The sequence below is a fragment of the Marasmius oreades genome, chromosome 11 (genome assembly GCF_018924745.1).
Source record: "Marasmius oreades isolate 03SP1 chromosome 11, whole genome shotgun sequence".
NCBI classification, from domain to species: domain Eukaryota; kingdom Fungi; phylum Basidiomycota; class Agaricomycetes; order Agaricales; family Marasmiaceae; genus Marasmius; species Marasmius oreades.
Genome location: NC_057333.1, coordinates 1,609,343 through 1,632,851, shown reverse-complemented (window position 1 = coordinate 1,632,851; position 23,509 = coordinate 1,609,343). Strand labels below are relative to the sequence as shown.

Here is a 23,509-nt window from a genome sequence, read left to right as displayed (position 1 = left end):
TCTCTGCCAGGATCCAACGAGCTCGCGCCAGGTCTCCTACCCGTTTAGCACCCTCTAACAACGCACAGATTGTCAGAATTTTGGAGTATATTTTCATGGCGGAGGCACGACTTGGTTCACATAAGAATGCACATTAGAAAAGGCTGAGGTGGGGAAAGTTGAGAAGGACGTCGCGTTTAGATGAACTTTAATGTGAAGGTGCCGCTGCTGTTCGGTAGGGATATCTTCGCTGCAATTAGTTTCGAGTAACGGGTAAAGCAATGTTGGCCTTACCTTGAACATGGTGTTATTACATCCCACTCCAATGCGGGGCTTCCGACTTTCAAGTTGTCCAGAATCCTGAGGTACGCTCCTTGGTCCTTGGTGAATGTCTTCATGTTGATGTTGAACTTCGTGTGATCGGTGGGCTCGCGTTTGGCTCGCGTCATGCGCCGAAGTATCGAGGATAGTGATTCGGACGACGAATTCGAGGAACCAGTTGACATCACAAGTCTTTGGTTGAGCTGCATCAAGAGAGACTGGTCTCTCCCTTCATTTGATTCGTCCTGCGTAACTGGAATCTCCACGGTTTGAGGTGCTACCTCTGGGTTTGAAAGAAGGTCTTCGTAAATTGTTAGAATCTGCTCTTCAGTGTAAGCTGGAGGATCCTAAACTGCTTGCTGGTATCATGTTAGAGAAACAAAAGGCCATGGAAATTACGAGTGGCGTACGTGTTCCATGGCGTGAAAGTTCGGCAATTGCTTTTGGGGAGTCGTGTGCTGGACGAACTTTAGTCCACCATCCTCGAGTCTAGATCGTTTCTTCCTGAGAGTTATGATCAGATATTAAATGAAGATGAGAGAAAAAAAAACTAGAGAGAAACTCACAATGTAATATCATTTTCGATTGCTTCCGTTTTACGAACATCATAGAAGACCCTATTGACCGTCTCCCAATGAGGAGCGACCCACACAGTCCAGTTGATGCCCTGGATGAACTCAAATCAAACCTGTAATTGATATGTTGTGCATGCAAAAAGAGCCAACGCTGTGGACGACGAGACGATTTGTGCTTCGGGGGGAAACATTGTTATTATTCCCACGCTGCACCCCGCTGCAACCCTTGAGATCTAGAACTTCGACCACTATTTTCATCCAGAATCCTTGTGCAGTGAACGACGACAACACGAAGCACCTTTCTTTGATGAACAACATCTGACACCGTCGTCAAAACTTCAAACCGAGAAAGGATCTAGTCATTACTTGATGGTTCTAAAGCCCGTCTTTTGGCCCATCGGCTGTAGGGTAGGTGGTTACTGTTATGGCTGGTTAGAACCTGCTATCTGCGTTATTGGGGTAACTACTACGGATAATGTGAGTCTTGGTGCACTTAAGAATGACTAAAATTCACCATTTTCAGAGAGAGGAAGCTGAAGTAATTGTGTATACTCACGCGCCGTCTGGCCTTACACTTCTAGGAAAATGCAGTATCGACGTGAGGTATTATTCACCGATTCTTGATCTCGACGGCGTTGGGTAAGTCGTCTGTCTCCTTCATGGGCTCGAATTTCAGCTAAAATTTCAAACTTAGAGACCACTATATCATTTATTATCATCAGCATTCCTCCAAATCTTTGCGGTTCTATTCTCTCGACACGCTACAGCTCGATGAATCAGGATATCGCGTCGACACTAAGGCACGACTGATACAGAAACAGCTAGAACATGACTTCACAACGCCCCGTGTTCCAGCGGAATCGTGTGGGATAAGTCATAATGTGGTAGAACAGGTATACTATTTCTCGAATAGAATACACTCCGCTTACCCTTTCGTTGAGCTCAATGCTACAGGTTCTCTGGCCGATCTCTTGCAGCCCAAGAAGCGGGCTCTGCACGCCATAACCATTGCATGTCTGGCTGCCATCACCGCTCCGTTCAGCCCTGTCTTCTCTATTATTGGGAGACTATTGAATGTCATATGTAACATTCCCATATCGGTTGACTTAGCTGCACTCAATTTGCACTATGCCGTATTGAAGGATGTCTCTGCGATAAGTGAGGTTTTCTGCAGCTGGCAATCCGACCTCTTAGTAATTACGGAATTCTAGTTCAACAGGTCGACGTTCGAGCCGAACAAATGACTTTCTTGTCGACAGAAATTCGTGTTCTTTCGCAACGAGATGAAATCCCATTGCCGACATACTCTGCACGCTATACCAAGTAGGAGTCGTCTCCCTGCATTTGTGTTCCGAATTTAGCTCTTTTTCTTTTTCTTAGTTTCTTCAATACCGTGTGGTTGATACTAAACGATATCACGATCGGTTACGCCTTTGGGGTGTTCTTATTAGAGAATCACAACTTTCTCGCTGCCATGATTAGTAGGCATACAAAAGTGCGGCCAATTTTGTCGCTGATGTTCTAAGTTTGATTGCTGATCGATTTGCCTTTCCCCCGCAGGACACCTTAATTGTATGGGTTCAATGGGTTCTTCGATGGTTAGACTCCTGGCCGGCTGGGCTAAAATTAAACACTGAACTTAGCTGGTTCTATTCCTACACCTTTATCGATATGGTGGCAATGTGGGGAACTGTGCTTGAGAGACTTTTCCCTCACTTGCCGATTGTGATCTACGTTTTTGGCCTTATCAGCTCCTTCGGCGGTGCCTTGGGCGGGATGGCAATGGCACTCTCACTTTTTTGCGACATGCTGACCGTCTTTACTGTTCACATATATCTCTGCTATGTGATAACGAACACAGTCTACGCAAGGGTTTTGAAGACCGCTGGGAGTTTGTGGAACTTGTTTCGAGGTATTTCTGTTACCTGATTGAGGCGACGTCTAGTCTGATCCCGGTATCGATAGGCAAAAGGTACAACGTTCTTCGGAATCGGACGGATTCTTGGGAATATGATGTCGACCAGCTGTTGTTTGGTACGATATTATTCACGCTCCTTGCGTTTTTGTTTCCCACCATCCTGGTTTATTATTTACTATTCGCTCTGGTGATAATCAATCTCGGATTTTTGTTTTGTTTACCAACTGATCAATTTGTACAGATGCGCTTGGGAACAATACTGGTACAAGCGAGTTTGGAGACGCAGTTGGCGTTCATGAACCATTTCCCTTTGTTCGCGTTGATGCTGAGAGCAAAGGATCCGTGGCGACTTCCTGGTGCGTTGGCGACTGGTTATGGCGACTGGTTATCTGCCCTCCTTCCCATCGCTAAGTCCCTCCGATTTCAGGCGGCGTGTATTTCTCGCGGAAATTTCTTGCTGGAGTCCATGAACCAATGCTGGTGCTCGAGGTCAGTTTTTGTCTCACTTGTTCAGCTCAATTTATTCGGAATAACCGTTCTCTTATCAGAACCAACCAATCACTCTTTCTGTAATATTTTTCCAGTACAGTGAGCGGATGATTTTATTTGAGTTTCAAGCTGTTCTCTGACGTGGGGTCTAGCTCGACTATGGTCTCGCTTGGTCTCTCACTATAACCCGATTCGATTACTCAAATGTTTATTAGCTGGAGAATTTTTGTCTCCTATTCCTCGATACGAGATTCGGTATAATAAAATACGGGAATCTACTTAGCATTGGAGATTTGACCCTCTACCCTCCTGTGTAGTATTTTCTGTTTCACATCACGCTCTTCCAGAAGTTTACCTCAATCAGCTCTTGATTCTAATTGCAGCACCTCCTCTCTGGCAGCGCTGGAACATCACAAGATTGCACTAACTTGGGCAGTACCGTCCTCAAGATAGGATGATACCGCACTCGTGCCGGTGAAACGTAATGTAGCACACTGAACGGACGTGGCCCGCACGGGAAACGGGAACCCCGTTTGTCAGCTTGCTCTCGAACTGCACAGTTTTTCTAAAGGTGGACTTCGTTCAGCTGCTCGGTCTATGCTCTGAGATCTTGATGCCCTCCAGTTTCACGCTGTTGCAGACGTAGTCCAATATCAAGTTCTGTGCCTGTCGACCACGTTCCCTCCAAAGGGACTACTGTCGATGCAAGGATTCTGATTCCTGTTAAGCATGCGATGCAAAGGGTGGGAGAAACGTGGTGCACAATGCGGAGAAAGTAAGTGGTCCTGGGGTTCTCTGTGTACGTGGTTTGCACCATCCTTGCCTACCTGCAAGCGAGGGGGCGGAGGCGCTTGTGCAATTTTGGGCGCCTAATCGTTATCTTTGGCAGCAGAAACGGGTTTTCGTTCCCGCGCCAGACATTCACACGGTCATAAACCTAATCTTTCCGAATACAGAAACCTTATTTTGATAGTAAGTTTAGTTTGATACGGACCCCAGCTCGAGATTATGAACGTCTTCCAACGCCTTTGACCGGTTGGGATCGTGGACTTTTGACAAGAGCCGTGATTCTTCCCGACATGGAAGGGTGCCCACATGTCATAGATTGAAAGGCTCACCTGGGCTCACGTGCCTTTAACCGGGGTGAATTCATCACCTCGTGTTGGACGGGAGGCTCGAAAGCCTCCTTGAGGCTGGCTGTTTGCCTTCTCCCTCCACAAATAAAGCAGAGCTTGCTTCTAGTGGAGACCCCCGAGGGCCTTCTCCTCAGTTCGGAGGTGAAAGGGTGCTGGTCAACAACGAGGTATGTCCTTTTACCCTCCGTCCTTCATTTTATGTCTTATGCCTCGCTTCTTAGCCCGACCGTCCAGCTCGTGCCGTTCCTCTTCCACGCGTTTTTCATCTATCGTTTCGATACTCTCGACTAGTCGAGCCAGAGCGCTACTTGCTCGTCCCATCAACCCACCATAATGAATCGGTTATTTCGAAGCAGCGAACGCAAAGACTATCCCAAGACTCCCAAGATCTCTAGTATCGCTCTTCCGCCTAGTCCTACTTCAAACACTTCCTTTGTCACTATGCAAAGTTTTATGATGCCACGAAATGCTACGCCAGCCGTTCATAATCGATCGGCAACGCCAGTCTCGTCTTCTGGAAGACGGCACACTATACCCGATCCTACTCTCCACCATCGAACGAGAACAAATTCTACCTCAAGCCACGGGACCTCAGAGAGTGCGTGACCTACCTTCTTCGCCTGAAATGACAAGTGACATTAGGTTCTGTCCGCAGAGCCCATTAAAGGAATATTAAAGAACTCGACATCTGGAATGAGACCAGCGGGTATGTTCCCAAATCGAATAAGGCTTTATATTCTGAACTCTGACCATGACCCGCTCGACAAATCCTTTAGCTCCAGATCAGTCTTCTGGAAGACAAAGCATCATGGTACCACCGGAGAGCCAGTCTCACCGAGAGAGAACTATGTCGAATTCATCTACGTTTTCGTCAGCTATCAGTATGTTGTTTGCGAATTTCGATCCGTTCGCGACTGAAGATGCTGATCTTGCGCTTACCTAGAACCTCTGAAGAGCATACTCAAGAAGACAACAAAGGGAACGGAGACGAGTACGGTTTATTTCCACTAAATTTTGAATGTGAGACGTTAATCGAGATTGCACAGATCTTTCAGCATCTATTCTTGTGGCACCATTCGCATCATCAACTAGACGAAGAACCTCAGCGGGTGAGTTTCGATTGACTTCATTCTTTGCAAGCTCTCATCGGTCGTCGCATTCTCGGTGTAGATTACTCTGTCTCGGACACGGAAGCATATACTAAGCGTACTGAAGCTAGTGCGTCACTTGATTCTACAACTCCTCATTTTGTTGAACCAGTGCAGCCCGTGCCAGTTCACGGCTACACAAGCCAGACAGGCATTATCCAGGTAGCACGCTTTCTACATTTCATCGGTTGCATTCTGACTTACGTCTAATTAGACGTACACTCTAAACCTCTTTCGGATCTGCATTCAAAGTATGCAGACAAGCCGATTACCATCTCTCATTCCCAGGATGAGAAGGCGATACCTAAGAAGGGTTGGGGTAAGGAACTATTACTTTCTATGAGTTTGATCTGATACCCAACGGGTCGTAGAAACCCCCGACATAAAGAAGATGAACCAGAATAGCTATAACTTGGGGATGGCCTTGAAGTCTGACCACCTCATCACCTCAGGTGAGAAGACACATCTTGGGTCCACGTGCCTTGTGACTGAGAAAATGTTTTCTAGAACCTCTGAAACTTTCGGTAATATCACTCGATTGGGTACTCGTGCGTCAGGATAATCCAAAAAAGCGGCCTCTGGAGTGCTATCATTTTGCCCCCTTATTTGACATGATGTATCAACCTGATCCTCACCCGTACGACCCGACGGGTTCGTACAAACCAGGAGCAGTTGTTTACGATAGGAGGAAAAGGCGGCCTATCGCTGATGAGACAGCGGGACGATACTTCCGACGCCCGGCATCCTCGCATTGCAGACTTGACATCATGCACCTGTTCATGGGTTCCAATCCTGAATGGAAGACCACGGTTCACAGCGTAGACCCCGCAGGGATTCGGCCCATAGACGTGTTCAGAGCGATTTTCGACATGTTGCAAGCCCCCCTTACTTCCCGAGAGATGGCGATCGTTAGCAAGAACAAAGAAGGCCTCCGAGAATGCGAGCGTTTCCGCGATGAACGAATAAAAACCTCGCCTGTGTTGCCGGCAGTTGCGCTTGCCAAAGGTTGCGTTCGGGTCGACGTTCTTGGAAACTATCGCTACTTTAACGGTCTCGTTCAGGTCGGGGATTGTGAATGGATCGTGGAAAGTTGTCATCCCAAACAGTCGCCTCATCTGATTTGAATTATTTTTTTTTCGGCCGTGGCTGGCACCGTATTTCTTGAACGGTTTCTCTTCCTATCATGCGACAACAGCCTCTCATTCATTCTACTGTAATTTTATAATTTACTATCCATTGGTGAGTCATATACTGCAGGCATGAGGTGTATATTAACCACTTCTGCTTCCAGTATCTCCTTTCACTCTAACGCATTCATTTTCCACATTTGTATCGCACATCATCAATCTGCATCTTGAACTGTTGTTGTCTTCATTTTCTTCCCCCCTCTTTTTCGCGTTCTGGATTTACTGATTTTTCTCTCATTATCTGAGGCCTTTTCCCATATGTTGCTGCTGTCGCAGTTTCCATTGTATAAGCCCATGCGTATACCAACGTCATCGTTTTTGTAGTTTTGCTACCCCCCGCATTACCCCCCTCGCCTACCATTATGCACGTTTACCCCGCACCAACTCTTTCGACCTTTTCACACATGTGTTTTGCGCTATCCCTTCCATCGTCGTCACAATCAGTCACTCTCCTAATAGGAAATAATCAACCTCACCGATCACTGGTTATATGGCTTTTGTGACGGCTAAGAGGGAGGGCGGCATCTGGAAAACCTATAAGTGGTACCAGTACCCTACCTCGAGGTCGTTATCGGTAAATGGGGACCTGAACTTGTCGTTGAATTGAACGGACGATAGATATTTCAGGAAAAGAACATTCATCTCTGAAAAAGAGGACCCTGAAATTAATTCTTCGAACGGCGGCCTTTTTTCAATAAGATTCGTTTCAATAAGATTCGTTGTTGATGGTTTGAATGACTTTTTGTATTTCTGCCACTACTGCTACTAGCCTGACGCGTGTACTCAATGTTACAAAGTGAATGCCTGGTTGAATATATTGAAGACTGGGCGTATGTATATATCACTTTCTGCGGTTATCGGCTCAACGAGAGTTCCTTTGGTGGGTTCGGTAACCTAATACCAAGTTGTACTTGCAGTCAATTTACCCCTGCGTTCGCGTTCGCATTCGCATTCGCGTCGTTCACGAACTACGGAACCACGACGACTAGACGACTAGACGACGCGCTATTGCCGGAAACTCCCGTGTTCTCAGGAGTGAAGGCTGAGGCTTGTCCATGCGATAACGACATTGAACAGTACTTGTACATTATACATATACTTTTACGAGGCACGGGCCGGTTACATCTTCAAAACTACCAATCGGAGCCACTCTGTTCTGTAAGATACCGAAAGGCTATCCTCAGCGATTTCAGCCTTTAGGGCTTTGGAGCGACCGCGCGCGGATCACGATCCAAAAGAGGGTTGATACGTTCAATATTTTTGGGTGGTGTAGAAAGATGGAATGAAGACTAGGGACCTTTGGGTAACTAGGGCTTACGGTCAAACAAATCAGAAGCGAAATTCATGGGAAATGAAAATGATTATGACTTCAGAGGCCTAGGGCGGCGGCGGCGGGAGAGCTCTCAGGTGGCGCAGTTGGCACCGGGGGTTGTTTCGATGGAAGTTCTGCCTGTCAAAGACACAGAGCCTCTGGGCCCAGTATTGAACTGTAATAGCACCCGAAAATAGCTGGAAAGTCCACCAAAAAACCAAAGAGAGCACAAGGAGGACGAGAAACTCCCACCATCTCAGTCAGCAAACATTAGTTGTCGAGTAGTAGTGCTACGAGTTGGATCGCCTGATCAAACTCAATCGGCAATGACCAGCTTTGTCTTCGCCCGAGATTATCGATTGACCCTGGTAAGTTTTGGCTTGGATACGCGGTGAAAAGAAATCAGAAATCTTCTGAGCAACTTGGAGGTCTAGTATCCAGGCAGGGATTTGCCGACCAATGGCAAACGTTTAGTGTTACGTAACGCCTTGGTTCACGCGAGTCCCACGCGAGCGCCATGTGGTTCACGTGGTTACCTCCTACGCCACACGGTCTGTCCCCCGACTTGCCCCCGACCCTCTGTAGATTTATTACATCCCACACGATCCATATCCAGGAAGTCGACAACAATCTGTTTGCTCTTTCAGCATCCCGCAACGATGATGATCTACCAGGATCTACCTGCCATTTTGGAGAGTCAGAAAATTAACTGGCCCACACTCTCGGTGCTGCTAGGGGGCTGTAACGAACGCCCTCGGAAACGGCGCGTGGTAGGAAACTTTGATAATTGTCCAGCAGGTTCGCACGAAGTCGATGGTCGCAGATGGTCGCCTACTGCACCTGAGCCAGCGCCGCTGAATGGGTCTTGGGAACTGTGTACATACCACTCATCAGATTTTGTCGTCATACCCTGGTGTTCCGTGTTTTTCCTTGTTCGGCGATTCCCCTTCACAATAAGATACCCAACTCTGTAAACGACAATATGGAACCTGATCCTTGGATTCTACTCCCATTGCGCCTCAAACCAGCTTAACAACCTCTTCCACGCGTTTAACGGCGCAATCTCAGAATCCACAATTGCCCGGTCAATATTCCTCTTGTCAACAACTCACCAACCCCAAAATCATACCACGATTCCCCATATCCCCGTTAACTTGAGCTTGAGCTCCGGCCCCTTATAAGCTGAACGAAATGAACAGATGGACCCATACTTCCGTGGTTCCATTTAACGGTGGGGTGGCGCTTTAGTTCGTCCAACACGAGGGACTTCTCCTTCACTTTCCTTCCTTCTTTTTTTTCGTTCTTTCTCATCTTCTAAAGTTCGATTTGATACCCGCATATCTTCCCCTTCGTAGGCTCCCGTTGGAGCAGTTTCATTCCTCCGTTCATTCAGACAGGATCCGCTCTGGTTTTACTGTTCATTTGTGTTGAACACTCCTCATTCGAGATCATTAGTAAGTGGCTATCTCTACACAACTGAACGTGACTGGTTTAACGCTCAAGATAGCTTTATACCCCATCTAGACTCAATCAGACGCACACACACGTCAATCAAGATACCCTTGCATCTATTCAAACGAGTGTTCACCATTTGTGATGGTTTATCGTGTTCCCACCCAATTAGAATCTTTCGTGCCACCCCCTGCGTCCCAGCCTCCAAATCCCGTCATCTCCGGCGGGCCAGTACAGCCGTGGAGAGGCAGTTTCATTGTAAGCGGTATGCGTGCTTCCGATGTCGGAAATAACCAGGAAATCAAAATCAATGCTGTGGAATCGGATGGATTAACGTGAGCTTTCTACTAGGATTCTTGCACAAGTGAATCGAAACTGAGCTGATCTGAAGGCCACCCAGATATTCCGAGCTTTGGCCAACGTCTCTCATTTTTTCCATCACAACCCCAAATGCTGTTCCGATCTACGGTCAACTCCAGAATTATCTGAATACCCACTCCAATTCGATTCCTCGCGCTACCTTTCTTCCTGATAAACTCAGAGACCCGAACGGAAATATGGTTAATCAAAACAAATTCCGAGCGCTTTCACGGCATCTGTGGGATAAGCAATTGGTGAGTGCCGAACACATCCCTTTTTCGTGGGATCCTGACTGGAAAGGTTCTATTTTAAACAGGTTGCGGTAGTCATGTTCCCTTTACCCTCACAGAGACCATCCCCACCCCACAGTCCCCCTATCCCTCCCGGAAGGGGTGCAGGTTTGCTCATCTTTCCCGTCGCCACTTCAACAGCCATACTTCTCGGCGCCGTTTTCGTCTCTGAACCGTTTCCCGATTTCGTTTATTCTTCCCAGAATCTCTCAACGTTTCATCCAATGAATGCCGCGGATGGCTCCAGCCATCCGAGTCGTGGCAGAGAGTTGTCCATCCCGATTTCTCCGACCGTCATCCAATCACATTCGAGGCAGCAGCAGCAACATATCCACCCCCATTCATTTTCGTCCAATGTTTCACACGCTCAGTCTCCACATTCTCATCCACGACACGCTCCTTACGACCCAAGTGATACCTTTCGGCAATCCATCAGTCCTACCTCCTCTTCTGAGGGTTATGAAAGTCGCTTTTCTCCTCAAGTATATCGTTCTACACCCGAACTCGAAGGTTCTAACAATGTCAACATATCTTCCTTCAATCGTCATACATCCCATCCATATACAGGACCTAATTCTCATGCACCGTCGTCGTCGTCTAATCATCATACACAAACTACCTTTCCACCCGCAGGGAATACTACTAGTCCTTCACAATGGTCCCGCACAGCGGAAAATAATACGAGGACCTTGCAATACCCTCAATAATACCCATCCCGGCGAGTAAATTCTTGAAAGATTTACTAACCCCACTAGAGTTTGTACAATTCCCCCAATACCCTGCTTCTCTTGACTTTTCGTTGTATTGATAAGTTGCTCTGATTTCTTCCCGTTTCTTATACCCCTTTATACCCATACATACATTGATGCTGTTGGTTCAATGTTTCGTTTCGCTCTAACGATACCCCTCAAGTCCAAGTAACAATCTGTAGCTCTTATCTTGTTCGTTTAGTCGTTTCAAATATCCCTCGATTGTATCATCACCACCCTTTCGACAGTATCCGAGCATATATAGCAAACTTCGGATTTCGGAGCAGTCCTATACCCTACTATACACAACTGTTCAAATTTCGGAAGTTCTACCAGATCGTAATTCATGATGAGCCTCAGAATCGCGATGCTCTCTACCCTTCCTCTCCTGGCGGAATTGTCGAGGAAGAAGTGCGAGGCCTACGATGTATAGAGCCCAGAATATCTGGAAAGGGGGGTTCAATATCACCGCTACAAATCAAAAAAGTCACTTACCACAACCAAAGCTATCCACGCATTTTTCGCGCTCTGTGGAACTCGATGCAGCCCTCCAAGAGCAACGTCCCATTCAATGTATAGACCGTAATGGACCTAAACCGTCGGGAGTATTTACCTCAGTCACCAGAGACATAATAGAAGTGATGTGAAAATTAAATACCTGAGAGGCCGCCACAACAAAGATTACGAGACCCGAAAAGCCGTGGAAGTAGTTCCGAAGAGGGCGTGTGCCGCTACCGAATCGCGAGGGCGTCTTGATCCAATGAACGGACGCCCCACCGAGTAGTTGCACGACGTAGAGAATCAATAAGGTCAATCCCATCTTTTGGTGTGGGTCGTAGAAATGACCGAGCAGGAGTTGTTCTGAGGTTTTCCAGCCGTAGTACCAGCCTGTGAGGATTACAGGGCCTGCAACGAATAGTTGGAAAGCAGCGTGGAACGGAAACCATCTGTGGTGGTATTGTTACCCCCGTCAGATTTTTGTCGGAATGATAAACCGGACACACCTATTTGTAATTGTCCTTGAGTATCGTGCTATAAGCACGCCAACCGGAAGGAGAATCAGGAAACCGCTTGCGCAGAGGATCGCATGATTTTTTGCTTGGATTTCGATAGGTGAGAGAGGAAACTTGAATTCGGACATGTTTGCAAGCAAGCTGGGTATTCGATTTACATCATTGAACGTGTGCAGTATATAACGGTTCGATTGACACCCATCAGTTGAGGGGTCAGCACGTTCCCACAACGCTGGGAAGAACGACTCTTGTTTTGGGAGTATCGATAGGCGAAAGGTCAAGATGTGATTGGTCAGATGACTCTTTTTGGTTTCTTGCTCTCAGGCCAGCTGCCGTGATGCAATTGGGGTTGAAGAAACAGTGACGAACGAGGATCAGAAAATAGATTAGGTATAATTGTGCGAAATACAAAACTAGTTCACAGCTTCAAAACCAAGTAAAAACCAAGTAAAAATCAAGTGCACGCTTACATCGACGGACTCAAGCCAACAGTTTCCTCTTCCCCTTCCTAACCGGGGCGGCCAGAGGTTCCTCGTCATCGCTACCGTACACAACGACCTTGGTCTTCGCGCGCTTAGCCGGGGTAGCGTGCTCGAGATCACTATCCTGTTCCGAACGTCGTCGTTTGGCGGGTGAAGAACTCCTAGACTGATTAATATTCTCCTCAGGCGTCCCGTCGCCTACCGCATTCGTGATCTCTGCGCCGAATGTTCCAGAAAGGGTCGCGGCAATCTCGTCAACATCCATTTGATCGTCAGAAAGGGGATTCTCCTTCTCTTCAACTTCGCGTTCCTTTTCCCTACACTTCTTTTCTTTCCTTCTCTCTGCTTTGGTTTTCTTTGGTCGCTTCGGTGAAGGTACGAACGGTCTCTCGTTCTTCACAGCCCATTCTATCTCGATGATTCTATATTAAAGGGATTAAAAGGAACCCCCAGGGGATCCAGGGTGAGATAATTTATACAGGAAGACATGAATAACAAAAAGTATCCACCTCTCTTTCAGCTTGACATTACCCGGTACATAGGTTTCCGCTTTTCGGTAAAGATCCAACGCCACTTGAAGATCACCCCTTGAATGCAAGGTTAGCGGAAGTACTCCCAAAATCAGAATAACGTTGCAAAACTTACTTCTCTGATTGAGCGCGAGCCAGAGCAACCCAGGCTCTCCCGGTCTTCTTCCTCGAGACGGGGGATAACGCAGCCACCAACTTTGCTTCCTTATCACCATGCTCACTGTTCAATCCTCGGTTAGTCCAGGGACCATAACCAGCAAGAAGGGGCATACTATTTCCTCTCAAGTTCTTGTAATCGGGATTGCAGCTCGTTGTCCATGTCCTTGTGTCGTTTCAGTAAGGGCGTCAAGAGACCTGGAGGGAGCGGTTGCGCATCCTCCTTCCTCGGTGATCGAGACTTGCTTCGAGTTGATCGCCTCCTCGAGGGAGTATCAGCACCAGATACCTCTGGCAAAGTGTTAGACGCTGAGCGTTCGGCCACTCTTTCCTCCTCTTCTTTAGCTCTGGCTCGTTCGCGTTCTTCCAGTCTACGCGCTACCTCTGCTTCGACCGCCTTTGAGATCTACAGAACTTTTAAAGTCACTGAGGAGAAATGAGTACAAGAGAAGACCAACCCGTTCATTGATTTCTGCTTCCGTCATGCCCTGGAATGAAGATCCTCCGTTCATCGAATGCGAAGTTACGATACCCTCTGGAATCTGCATTAACGGAGCAGTCATAGGCTGGAATGCAGAGGAAACCCTGGAAACACGCGGGCGGGGAACCAGTGATGGCCGTCCACGTCTGGGAAGGTTTACGAGCATTTGTGGTTGGGGATGTGGTGCGAAACTTTGGGTAGGTTCGGATGGCACAATCAACGCTTTAGCAGGTTGCTGTGGGGGTCGTAAAATTACGTTGAGAGCGGCGAAGTGGGGTTTAACCGCTGGACGATTATCTGAAAGATGTCAATTGGCGGTTATGCATTACTTGATTGAGCCCACCTTGTTCATTAACGACAGGCTTGTTTTCTATCTTCTTCGTTTGTGTAGCGAATCTTCAGAGGTAGATCATTGAGATGGACAGAAGCTAGTTCGGCGATCACTCACTTGAGCGTATTGACGGTATCCGTTCGGAATTTCACCCCAGGAGCAAGGTTGCAGATTAATAATCCAACAGATTTCCCCCCTAGGGCATCTTGTAGTATTCGAGTAAGCTTCGATTCTCGGTAAGGTATTCGAGACTGTGAATGTAAAGCCATGAGAGACATGCGAGGGAGGTGTATAGTATGTGGTACACACCTGTCCAATGTTTAAGGCATGTACCACTTTCCCGAGAACGCTTAAGCTCTTATTTATAGCAGAAGACTCTTGCATCCGAATTTGATCATTGCCCGTTATCTGTGTCGTTATATAGGGTTTATATAAAAGAAGGATATCACGATTCGTACCTTATTGTTCTCCGAGCCCGCGAGGTCGACCAAATTCAGCTTACCAATTCGAGCTTCCAGGTAGACATTGAGCAAAAAAATTTATGTCAAAGGTGTTGGGCACCCTACTTTTATTGTTGATGGCATCCAGCATGGTGATTTCGATTGTTAGAACTGCATGGGACCTTGAAGAGGCGCGATTCAAGTTGGTGGCCCCAACGGAACGGTTTTTGGTGGCTTGGCTGCAGAGAGATGAGTCAAATTCCGGGAGGATATGAATTAAAAGAACGAACCCATAAATTGCATCGAATTCGTCTGCGTTTGAAATGGATATTGAGCTAAGGTTAGCTACGAAAACCATTCCTTCGTGATTTTCGCGAACAGGAAGTTTAGGAGCCTACAGAACGAGTGAGCCGAGCGCGTGTACAGTTCGGAGGCACTCACGTTATCCCTCTCGACTAGGAGGTCGTATACCTCATCTTTATATATCTCCATATACGACACGGTCAATGAGGTTTGAAACTGGGGATATTCGCTCCGTTTGTTAAATAAACTCTGTTGGCGCTCATCGCATCGATTTTGTGTATGATAAATGATCCGACGAACCGCAACCGCTCTTGGGATGACTCCTGGCTGACCCTTTGTCCCCTGCATGGTATGCGTCTTACCGGAAGAGGTCACACCATAGGCGAAAATTGTGACCGTCTGAGAACAACATAAGCAGGCTGTGGGCAATATATTGGATAAAAGTACGTACCACTCCCTCGTAGACAACATTCATCAATGGCGAGACGTCGTTTTCGAAAAGTTCCTCCTGTGTGGATGTCTGGTCGTAGCAACTGCTAAAACTAGTGGCAATGTCAATACAATTGGATCAAAGAGAAGAGAATATAACACGCACGGATACTTGAATAATTCGGTTGGATCTCTTGGGTTGGGTACGCTAATGTAGCTAGCTCCAGCACCGCTCGCGGAGGAAAAAGAGCTCGAGGTGTTGTCCGACGGGTGGCAAACTTGTATGGCTCCATCATCGACCTCGCCATCAATCCTTGGCCTGAGGCGAGCAACGATACGAACTTTGTGAGCGTTCGCCATGGAATTGGTTGGAGTTGCCACCGATGTAGAGAGGAGAAGGCTGATGGTGTTGAGTTCCAATTTGGGTAAACGGAAGCTGAACGCGCCTGATCACAATCACGTGCCCGTTTCCCGGAGGCACCTGATTGCTGTCCATTTCTGGTAATGCCGGACGAAATTTCCGTCCGTCGCCTCTCTGAGTCCTTTCTTGACCAATTTCCTCGGGACAGGTTCAGTTCTCCAGCTCTTCTCTTATCATATCGACTTCCTTCATCTCAACGACCCTAGGTGCGAATTGCTCGTTTTCAGTCATATCTGGTGATTACTTACGTGTCACGGTTCAGTCGAAGCGCCCAGCTTCTTACTTCCAACCAACTTCCAACCAACTTCCAACTTCCAACGACCAACCATGCATAGTATCTTCAGCAGAATCAATAATGTTTCTGCTCTGTTTTCATCCTGCATGATGGGCTTACTGGTCGCAATCTCACTGTCGTCGTTTCTATTGACCGCAGAACCCAAAGGACACCTTGCGATATCTTCTGTCAAAGTGTAGGGCCCATTTTTTTTTTTCGATTCGGAAGATTGGTGTGATTGAATTCTATGAAAGTTATCCCTCAAAGGCTCCCAGATATCCCAGAAGAAAACAAGAGATGGCTTTTGTCAATTTTAACGTCACTGCTGGTGTGTATTCTCGACCAGATAGCTGAATTCACGGTTATTGAATACTTCTTCAGACCTCACCCCTCTTTTCAACTGGAACACGAAGCAACTCTTTGTCTCCCTAGAAGCGGAGTACGAAAATACTCAAGGCGTACGTGAAAATTGACCTCGTTCCATGAGGGTTGACATCCAATCCTACATTCTAGGTCAAGAACGAAATCGTCATCTGGGACCGCATTGTGCGATCAAAGGATGACGCCTTTATCAGGATTGTGGGGAAGAACAAGTATGCGTTCCGTGAGATATCGTCTACTTTCAAGTATGTGCAACCTCGCTCTTCATCGATGGATGTTTGCTCACCTCGGTGCAGGAAAATCCCGTCAGCACATTACGCGCTGAAATACAATGTGATGCCTTACGTCGGCCTTCTTACCTATGGTGAAGCAGCTCGTACCGAAGAACCTGTAGAATTTCACATCGAAACTCGAGTGTAATCATAACGAATGTACCAGTGGTAGAGACGCAATTTGGGTTAAATCTAGCAGATTCTTACGAGGAACGCGAGGATTGCATGGCATAACTTTGTCTACTAGTTCGATCCTTCCGTTTTTCCTTCACGTTTGTCCTCAATACTCCATTTTCCGACAAAGAGGCTGGCAAAAAAACGGCGATATTAAATGCCTCGTGAACTAGCGCAGATGGTATATCAACTTACTCGAAGATGGCCATGATGGTCCATTTGCGATTGTCCGCCTCTGGAAAGACGAGGGACCGGGGACCATAGAAGACCTGGATATAGCCGATGATGATCATGAGGAGAGCAAAGGGAACGAACAAAAACACTTTATACCTCATCGTCAACTTCATCTTGCTTCCTGGGTAGGCAGTGCATGAACTTCCAGTCAGGGTTAGCACCTCCTTCCCGGCAAAGGGCCTCAGTCACTTGGTAGCCGTCGAAATCTTGCAACCTCTGAGCTTTCTCCGCTTCCTGCCCCATCGAAATCCTGAAATTCGAGGTGAACGTGGGTTTCTGAGGACTAGTCCGAATAGAGACGCTAACCAAGTGTCTGTGATGACTACATCTGCACCATTCACGGCTTCACGGGGATCAGTTCCCCACCAGATTCCCTTGTCACATTCGAGTTCCTCTACCTTTTTCCAAACTTCAGGAGGAGCCCTATATTTCTCCGGGCTCGCCACACGAAGTTGATGTCCTAACCTCGGGTAGGTGACCAGCATATCGTGCAACACGTTAGCGGAATCACCGATATAAGCGACAGTAAGAGGCCTGAGGTCGGGGAAACTTTGCACTTTTTGGTGTTTTCGCGCTTTTATCGACGTTTGGAGATGAGAAAGGTCATCCTTTTGTGTTGCAGGTGCGAACTCGTGTGCATGTTCGTGTAACGTTAAAAGATCAGCGAGAATTTGGGTAGGGTGCCACAGAGAAGAGAGGGCGTTTATTACAGGAACGGGAGAGTATTTCGCAAGTTCCTACCGAACAAAAAAAAACATGACTCGGATTGTTGGAAGCAGGAAAAACCAAACTCACTTCAATTTCTGTATGATCACCAACGCGAGCAAAGATACCTTCGCACATTCCCCCAATTACCCTGGCAGTGTCCCTAGGGCTCTCGTTTACACCTAACTGTATATCTTCCTTCCCCAAAAAAAGTGCCCGTCCCCCAAGAAGGGTGGCACTTGTCTCTGCAGATACACGGGTTCGTGTACTCCTTTTCGAAAAGAGTAAAGCAACAGTTTTGTTGAAAAGGCTTTGGGAAGGTAATTTCAATGAATGCTTCTTGGTATTGGGAGTATGGGGTTTCAGCCAAGGTTTGCTTAATTGCTTGGAATAGAAGGAATGTGCGAGTAAACGATTGATTTGGGGAACTGTAAGGTCAGCCAGTGTCATCAAATGTGGCGGAATTTTGGGAAGCATCCCCATAGCTTAGCCGTGGGCGGGTAATGGGAAAGAAGTGAGAGAGATGTAGATTTCGAAAGCACGTGTAGTATATATAGACTATGTCTGACTAGGTCTACCATTTCCCCAGATCACCAGGATGGCAGTCTTCTCATCCAAACCTTTGAACCCTTCCAAACTCAACCGAAACGTCGAAAGAAAACCATGGCTCATTGGGATTCCTTTTGTTCTGCTCATGGTCGCTGCGTCTTACGGGATGTCAACATTTACTCAAACGAGATATGACCTTCATGATCAAAAAGTCAAACAGGTGCGTCCGTAACCTTCCTTCTGAGTACATGATGGGTGTTTATTTCGTTTTATCTTAGGTATCGAAAGAACAGGAGCTAAGGTTGGATAGTAATAGACGGAAGTTTGATATCCGAGAGGAATATTTCGTGCGTTGTCCTGGAGTTCATTTTTACTTCATTCCTTACATGAGTTTTCCTTAGAAATTGAGCGCGGAAGGAGAAAAAGATTGGGAGCCTAAACGGATACAACGACCTAAAGGTCTACCGGAGTGGGGTATTCCACCAACAGAACCTCCGCGGCCCAAATCTTGATTCCAAATGAAGTTAGTAGAGGGCAGGTCAAAGAAGTCAAGCGATTTCTCATAGCGGTACAACAGATCATGACAACACAAAATATCCTACAACCTAACCTTTTCACCACCCTTCAGTTTCAATAACGGTTCTCCTACAAACTCCACACGAGGCCTTCATCCGGTCCAACCCACTCATCGCGATACACTCATACGACTCCTCCACACTGTTTGGACCATAAACCCTCTCAATCTCAATCCACGGAACGCAGTCTTTCATCAGTTTATGCCATTCTGTTCTTTGAAGCTCGAATATCTGAGAGAGCGACATCTGACGTCTACGTACGTTTACCCATTCGAATGTGAAGAACCGCAGTTCGCCAACGCGTCGGGTACAGGACTAGAGAGATGTAGACTTCGTTCTAGACTTCGAAGAGAAACGCGAGCACCTGTGAGAATCCCTGGCTCTTCAGATTATGATGGTATGGATGTACAGACGTCCACCCAAAGATCAATAGATACAACCTTAAGTAGATACATTACAGAGAAACAGCAAGGCGAAAATATCCTATTCTATTAGTATGTGCCTATTTCTGTAATTCATCATGAATCGAGAATCCAAGCCGCCTTTGGGTCTTAGGAGCTTTCCTGCCACCCGTTTGTCTGGAAAGCGTTTTGTTCAGCACGTTATAATCAGCTTTACAGACCTGGCAACTGACCGTTGTTCTTGACACACGAAGCTCTCGGGAGCTCCTTCCCAATTTTCGAGGACGTACTTCCGAACACCTTTAGCAGCAATATCGTCTCCATCTCCAAACAAATCCAACGCCAGCTGCGTATGACTGACTCCAGCATAAGTTGTCGGACAGCGAGGATTAACCAAGATCTTTGCGGGACGGAAGACCGAGTTGGGAATGGAAAGCTTGCCATGATCTGCCTTTGGAACCACTCCTCCGCCCTCCTCGTCACTAATAGCATCGTAGTCTGATCCCGCATTGGCATCCGCGTCCTCCACTTTGGCTTCCCTCTTGGGCCTCGCATCATCATCCACCTCCTCCAACTTTTTAGGCATCCCATCCGCGTCAATAACATGGACGTCAGCCTCTCGAACCCCATCACCATCCTTTTCTTTAATCAACACATTTTCCCCTGCTTTGTCATCTCTTTCCTCTTCTTTCTGCTCGACAGGTTCCTCCCTTTTCCTGAGACGTACAACGGCACCGTCCTTTTCCCTCGCTTCTCCGCGGGCTTTGTACATGAGAGGATCACGGCTGGCTACCTCAACCATCCGTTTGCGTATTCCTGCCACGAAGCCATTGCTTGACGAGCCTTGCATTCCATCCCTAGCAGTTCCTACCCACAGGTCACGACAGAACCAGGCCTGACTGCTGTCGAGACAAGGGGCGTTTGGACCTCTATCGACCACTGGGTCAGAGCGACTGAGATTCTGGAAATCAGTTCCTGCACGGTACGATATGCCCTTGTAATATGATTGTGCAGGGTCCACGACGTGCGTGCCAGACTCACAACAAAACACCTGGAAGGGTAGATGTTGCGCATATCTGGCGGCACCCACTTTATCTCGGGGAGGTACGGCGTCTGGTTTTGAAGAAGATTTCGATTGACGAAATTGGTCGCCTTCAATATCTCGAGTCCGCCATCTATCGTGAACAGTTATGTTAGGGAATAGATTGGAAAACCAGTGTCCCACCCACCTGTCAGAAAAAATAAAGAACCCGTTATGCTCAGCCCAGTCCATGCCACACACCATCGCCGCTTCGTTCGCAAAACTGACTTTTATCGTCTCCAGAATATCATTGGGACATGTGAATCCCTTGAGCCAAATCACTCGGTGAAAACGTATCCCTCTCTTTACGTCGAGTTCCTTTAGAGGCTCCAACGCCAAATTTCGCATGTGCGCCTCCTCCAATGGATAATACGCGGCAGCGGCATCCTCGGTCATGCCAGGTACCCTTCGAATCCTGAATGGCACCCCTAGTAATGTCAAAGTGGCTTCACAGAGGTCGGTCAAGGTTTCTGTTGAGTCTACTGAGTCGTAGTCAAGCATGGACACGAAAATGTTGTTTGTCCCAAGTCGCTTCGCGAGCTGCACGATAACTGCAAGTTGGTCGACAAGGAAGTGGTCGGCAGAATGTATGACAATGGCAATAAAGTATAGATGGTCTTGTCGGATGAGTTCGTCGTAAAGGTCCTCGTTTTTGTTCTGACCGAAAGGTCTAGTGAGAGTAGTGCAGAGAGCAGCAACCCAACCATTGAGAGAAAGAAGTTGTTCGATCGCGCTTGAAACGTGCTGAGCGTCCACAGCGGATGTATCTCGATTCAAAATGCTTTTAAGGATGACATTCAGCAACGGAAAACGTGCAGAATTACTAGACACTCACTATGGCAGCTGGAATCGGTCCCAATAATCCTCCATCCCGTTGCGAATAACCGGATTCAGCCAGTCGTCCCTCTCCTCCCTCCCCATACGAGCTTGTAAAAACTTGTGCTTTTGAACATTTAGTGACTTGTCTGGCCTAGTATTCCGCTCAATAAAATTATGTTCTTCAATCTGATGCGAATGCGATGTCGAAAAAGAATGTGACGAAGAATGCGAGGATGAAAAGAATGTTAAACGAAAGAATACGAGAACACCAACGAGAAAGCACAACCGGACAAAGCTAACACGCCGACGAAGCAATGGGATTGCCATCGCTGATGGTCGTCAAAAGCGTCTTATAATAAAAAAGAATGTCACTGTCAGTGCTCACCGCCATGCGCGTATTGGTTCCTGCCTCGCACGTGCCCGATCGGCCACAGCCTTTTACAGTGATCTTCACCTCAAAACACTACGGCAGGTCCTCTCTTCAGGCTTGACAATCGAGATTAGACAGAGAGCCTATCCAAAGAGTACCGAGTGTAGTGGAGGGCGGGCAAGAATAGCACTTTTTCACCCAGGTGCTCCGTCGGAGCGTCTCAAACAAAATCTGCGATTGATTTTTGCAGGGCCTTTTTGGAACAGAAAGGACAACAACTGGATCGCATGCAGCACGCGCGTTATTGTACTCACGACCAAGATACTGATCAATTAACTCATTGATCTTCCAGCTGACGGACTATCCGAATACTGTACCTCACCTGAACTGCGGTATTCGAATTTACCACCATGCCCGATATTCATGATCCAGAACGTGCGGTTGATTCCGTTGGTCTAGATCTTGGAGGACATTTACTGCGATACTCTCAAGTTGTCGTTCAATGTAAGTAGTTGACTTTGTCACCCGTACATGATTGTGATGTCTTGAGTCGCGATCTCTCAACAGGAACTCTACATAACATCGTCACTACATTCAAAATACATTATCTCAAATGCAGTGAAGGCAAAAGCGCATTGCTCAATACATTAGATGACCCTCCATCGGCCGCCTAAAATAGGCAGATCATCTAGATTTTGATCCAGCTCGTCAAGGTATGTAGCTGCCCCCGAGAGATGAGAAACCTTGGCACATGATCCATGTAGAGCGGGGAGCTCAGGGGAGGGGAGTGGAGAGTTCGCGTGAGAGCCGGAACCAAAGATAGCGGGGTGCGTGAATGTAACCTTGTCTGGTATGTGCATCATGTCAATGACGGTTCTGATACGATAACAGTTCTCGATTTCCTGGAATGAAAATGCAGATGCACCATAGCTTCAGTAGGTGCCAGGGCTCCAATGTGATGCGTATCGCTTACCGTTGCCTCGAACCACAACTCTAGGCGATCAAACGAATCACGAACATTTTGTTCCATCGTCATGATGCTACACAACGAATGTACTTGAGAGCCATTGATATTCTCGACGTTATAGCCGAAACGCTTCAAGACAGCGAGGAGCGAGGCAGAATAGTCACTCTAAGAGATAGTACTAAGTGAGCAGGACAGTATCAGCAGGTAAAGTGTGCAAATATACCTTCTTAACGACGGAGCTCAGCGGTTCCTCGTCAGATATCTCGAAGTATGTCGATTCTGGTACAATATGGGCACATTCCGTCCAGACTACGCCAGCTCGCTTCACTTCCTTTTTGTCGAGGTCGAAGCTTGCAGGTAATGGTATATTTTTGTGATACATTCCAGTAATCACACATCGAAAGCCATCACGAATGAGAGCCTTATGAAGGCAGTTGAAATCATGGTCACTCAAGCGTTATGAAATACTTGTTTCTTGCGAGTCTGCCATCTCTGGGAGCCTCCTTTATCACGGCCATCAGATCCTCTCCATCTAATGAAGACCGACTGGAAAAAGCTGGTCGGTGTTTTCTGACTAGATGCGTATGTTCAGGCCAGTTTATTTCGGTAGGTGCTCGTGATAGACTTACAACGCTGAATGTAATAATCGACGAGAAACTTCCCGAGTTGAAGCAACGTATCACGTTCGGCGCTGCAGGAGTGGATTTCTTTCACGATTTCCGCAAGATCGTTAGAAGAGGGAGGATAGAGGACCAAGTATCCGAGCACTCTTGCATACATGACGTGCACCTCGCTTGTGACTTCGCGTTCTAGTCCGAGGCAAAGATTGTAAGCACTGAGCCGCAGCGTGTCGGCTCTGAGTCTATCATTCAACGTATCGAATGCCAGCTCGACGGTAGGAAGTGGAGTGGTTTTGAAGAGTCGGAATTCGGTGAGTAGGTTCATATGCATGTTGTCGCGGTCAAAGGTTCGTCGGACACTATACCCCCTATCTACACTTCCGGTTAACACATGTCACTGGCGGCTTGGCCATTATCTAAATCCACCCGGAAATGTTATCTCTGCGTTTGCTCGCTTCTTTGCACCGTGCTTTGCATCAAATTCAAGGCGTGTAAATCGGCGAGGAAACTGTGTCCCAAAAACGATTCTCACGCTGCAAAACACGCCGACAACGCCGACAACGACCTCAGGTATCGTCAGTAGTA

General features: G+C 47.3%; 11 protein-coding genes across 11 annotated transcripts; 5 read left to right on the top strand and 6 right to left on the bottom strand.

Annotated features, from left to right (window-relative positions):
* Positions 1-269: 269 nt before the first annotated feature.
* E1B28_003313 (uncharacterized protein) lies at positions 270-1,066 on the bottom strand (the record flags this gene model as incomplete). The annotated part of the gene is made up of 4 exons (XM_043160287.1): positions 270-647; positions 711-804; positions 867-928; positions 989-1,066. The coding sequence occupies 4 exons, from the start codon at positions 1,064-1,066 to the stop codon at positions 270-272; spliced, it is 612 nt and encodes a 203-aa protein (XP_043002243.1).
* Positions 1,067-1,092: 26 nt separating this feature from the next.
* On the top strand, positions 1,093-3,669 carry E1B28_003312 (uncharacterized protein). Its single transcript, XM_043160286.1, has 12 exons — positions 1,093-1,352; positions 1,399-1,514; positions 1,570-1,768; positions 1,817-2,033; positions 2,087-2,198; positions 2,256-2,370; positions 2,436-2,787; positions 2,841-2,980; positions 3,035-3,149; positions 3,221-3,282; positions 3,342-3,381; positions 3,435-3,669. The coding sequence occupies exons 1-12, from the start codon at positions 1,245-1,247 to the stop codon at positions 3,563-3,565; spliced, it is 1,707 nt and encodes a 568-aa protein (XP_043002242.1). The 5' UTR covers positions 1,093-1,244; the 3' UTR covers positions 3,566-3,669.
* A 751-nt stretch (positions 3,670-4,420) lies between these two features.
* On the top strand, positions 4,421-7,234 carry E1B28_003311 (uncharacterized protein). The gene is made up of 11 exons (XM_043160285.1): positions 4,421-4,585; positions 4,640-5,016; positions 5,074-5,124; positions 5,195-5,299; positions 5,362-5,409; positions 5,465-5,527; positions 5,589-5,636; positions 5,684-5,728; positions 5,781-5,885; positions 5,938-6,018; positions 6,074-7,234. The coding sequence occupies exons 2-11, from the start codon at positions 4,752-4,754 to the stop codon at positions 6,688-6,690; spliced, it is 1,428 nt and encodes a 475-aa protein (XP_043002241.1). The 5' UTR covers positions 4,421-4,585; positions 4,640-4,751; the 3' UTR covers positions 6,691-7,234.
* Positions 7,235-9,661: 2,427 nt separating this feature from the next.
* E1B28_003310 (uncharacterized protein) lies at positions 9,662-11,011 on the top strand (the record flags this gene model as incomplete). Its single annotated transcript, XM_043160284.1, has 3 exons — positions 9,662-9,852; positions 9,909-10,131; positions 10,194-11,011. 3 exons carry the CDS (start codon positions 9,662-9,664, stop codon positions 10,872-10,874), a joined length of 1,095 nt encoding a protein of 364 aa, XP_043002240.1. The 3' UTR covers positions 10,875-11,011.
* A 218-nt stretch (positions 11,012-11,229) lies between these two features.
* On the bottom strand, positions 11,230-12,057 carry E1B28_003309 (uncharacterized protein; the record flags this gene model as incomplete). The annotated part of the gene is made up of 4 exons (XM_043160283.1): positions 11,230-11,361; positions 11,412-11,507; positions 11,575-11,863; positions 11,921-12,057. The coding sequence occupies 4 exons, from the start codon at positions 12,055-12,057 to the stop codon at positions 11,230-11,232; spliced, it is 654 nt and encodes a 217-aa protein (XP_043002239.1).
* Positions 12,058-12,409: 352 nt separating this feature from the next.
* Positions 12,410-15,441, bottom strand: E1B28_003308 (uncharacterized protein; the record flags this gene model as incomplete). The annotated part of the gene is made up of 15 exons (XM_043160282.1): positions 12,410-12,833; positions 12,921-12,998; positions 13,057-13,161; positions 13,214-13,503; positions 13,556-13,875; positions 13,922-13,974; positions 14,027-14,160; positions 14,219-14,317; positions 14,368-14,420; positions 14,476-14,588; positions 14,640-14,743; positions 14,791-14,901; positions 14,953-15,051; positions 15,104-15,194; positions 15,248-15,441. The coding sequence occupies 15 exons, from the start codon at positions 15,439-15,441 to the stop codon at positions 12,410-12,412; spliced, it is 2,268 nt and encodes a 755-aa protein (XP_043002238.1).
* A 172-nt stretch (positions 15,442-15,613) lies between these two features.
* Positions 15,614-16,628, top strand: E1B28_003307 (uncharacterized protein). The gene is made up of 6 exons (XM_043160281.1): positions 15,614-15,708; positions 15,765-15,972; positions 16,031-16,104; positions 16,158-16,234; positions 16,290-16,402; positions 16,454-16,628. Exons 2-6 carry the CDS (start codon positions 15,830-15,832, stop codon positions 16,575-16,577), a joined length of 531 nt encoding a protein of 176 aa, XP_043002237.1. The 5' UTR covers positions 15,614-15,708; positions 15,765-15,829; the 3' UTR covers positions 16,578-16,628.
* Positions 16,629-16,650: 22 nt separating this feature from the next.
* E1B28_003306 (uncharacterized protein) lies at positions 16,651-18,049 on the bottom strand. Its single transcript, XM_043160280.1, has 5 exons — positions 17,633-18,049; positions 17,144-17,574; positions 16,934-17,087; positions 16,799-16,872; positions 16,651-16,736 (listed from the first exon to the last, which is right to left on the bottom strand). The coding sequence occupies exons 1-5, from the start codon at positions 18,023-18,025 to the stop codon at positions 16,673-16,675; spliced, it is 1,116 nt and encodes a 371-aa protein (XP_043002236.1). The 5' UTR covers positions 18,026-18,049; the 3' UTR covers positions 16,651-16,672.
* Positions 18,050-18,110: 61 nt separating this feature from the next.
* On the top strand, positions 18,111-19,086 carry E1B28_003305 (uncharacterized protein). Its single transcript, XM_043160279.1, has 5 exons — positions 18,111-18,311; positions 18,370-18,438; positions 18,493-18,614; positions 18,669-18,923; positions 18,980-19,086. Exons 1-3 carry the CDS (start codon positions 18,141-18,143, stop codon positions 18,601-18,603), a joined length of 351 nt encoding a protein of 116 aa, XP_043002235.1. The 5' UTR covers positions 18,111-18,140; the 3' UTR covers positions 18,604-18,614; positions 18,669-18,923; positions 18,980-19,086.
* Positions 19,087-19,137: 51 nt separating this feature from the next.
* Positions 19,138-21,294, bottom strand: E1B28_003304 (uncharacterized protein; the record flags this gene model as incomplete). The annotated part of the gene is made up of 4 exons (XM_043160278.1): positions 19,138-19,244; positions 19,301-20,242; positions 20,297-20,929; positions 20,984-21,294. 4 exons carry the CDS (start codon positions 21,292-21,294, stop codon positions 19,169-19,171), a joined length of 1,962 nt encoding a protein of 653 aa, XP_043002234.1. The 3' UTR covers positions 19,138-19,168.
* Positions 21,295-21,984: 690 nt separating this feature from the next.
* Positions 21,985-22,686, bottom strand: E1B28_003303 (uncharacterized protein; the record flags this gene model as incomplete). Its single annotated transcript, XM_043160277.1, has 3 exons — positions 21,985-22,239; positions 22,311-22,469; positions 22,528-22,686. 3 exons carry the CDS (start codon positions 22,684-22,686, stop codon positions 21,985-21,987), a joined length of 573 nt encoding a protein of 190 aa, XP_043002233.1.
* Between the last annotated feature and the right edge of the window lie 823 nt (positions 22,687-23,509).

Excerpts from the sequence above, each read along its gene's own strand:
- E1B28_003312 (XM_043160286.1), top strand. The coding sequence starts at position 1,245 with ATGGTTCTAAAGCCCGTCTTTTGGCCCATCGGCTGTAGGGTAGGTGGT. Across the intron at positions 1,353-1,398 it reads GGGTAACTACTACGGATAAT|AGAGAGGAAGCTGAAGTAAT; the intron begins GTGAGTCTTGGT and ends CACCATTTTCAG. Across the intron at positions 3,150-3,220 it reads GGATCCGTGGCGACTTCCTG|GCGGCGTGTATTTCTCGCGG; the intron begins GTGCGTTGGCGA and ends CTCCGATTTCAG.
- E1B28_003311 (XM_043160285.1), top strand. The coding sequence starts at position 4,752 with ATGAATCGGTTATTTCGAAGCAGCGAACGCAAAGACTATCCCAAGACT. Across the intron at positions 5,017-5,073 it reads AAGCCACGGGACCTCAGAGA|AGCCCATTAAAGGAATATTA; the intron begins GTGCGTGACCTA and ends TTCTGTCCGCAG. Across the intron at positions 5,886-5,937 it reads GATACCTAAGAAGGGTTGGG|AAACCCCCGACATAAAGAAG; the intron begins GTAAGGAACTAT and ends AACGGGTCGTAG.
- E1B28_003307 (XM_043160281.1), top strand. The coding sequence starts at position 15,830 with ATGCATAGTATCTTCAGCAGAATCAATAATGTTTCTGCTCTGTTTTCA. Across the intron at positions 15,973-16,030 it reads GCGATATCTTCTGTCAAAGT|TTATCCCTCAAAGGCTCCCA; the intron begins GTAGGGCCCATT and ends ATTCTATGAAAG. Across the intron at positions 16,403-16,453 it reads GAGATATCGTCTACTTTCAA|GAAAATCCCGTCAGCACATT; the intron begins GTATGTGCAACC and ends ACCTCGGTGCAG.
- E1B28_003306 (XM_043160280.1), bottom strand. The coding sequence starts at position 18,025 with ATGGGGATGCTTCCCAAAATTCCGCCACATTTGATGACACTGGCTGAC. Across the intron at positions 17,575-17,632 it reads GTGATCATACAGAAATTGAA|GAACTTGCGAAATACTCTCC; the intron begins GTGAGTTTGGTT and ends TTTGTTCGGTAG. Across the intron at positions 16,873-16,933 it reads AAGATGAAGTTGACGATGAG|GTCTTCTATGGTCCCCGGTC; the intron begins GTATAAAGTGTT and ends GGCTATATCCAG.
- E1B28_003305 (XM_043160279.1), top strand. The coding sequence starts at position 18,141 with ATGGCAGTCTTCTCATCCAAACCTTTGAACCCTTCCAAACTCAACCGA. Across the intron at positions 18,312-18,369 it reads ATGATCAAAAAGTCAAACAG|GTATCGAAAGAACAGGAGCT; the intron begins GTGCGTCCGTAA and ends GTTTTATCTTAG. Across the intron at positions 18,439-18,492 it reads ATATCCGAGAGGAATATTTC|AAATTGAGCGCGGAAGGAGA; the intron begins GTGCGTTGTCCT and ends AGTTTTCCTTAG.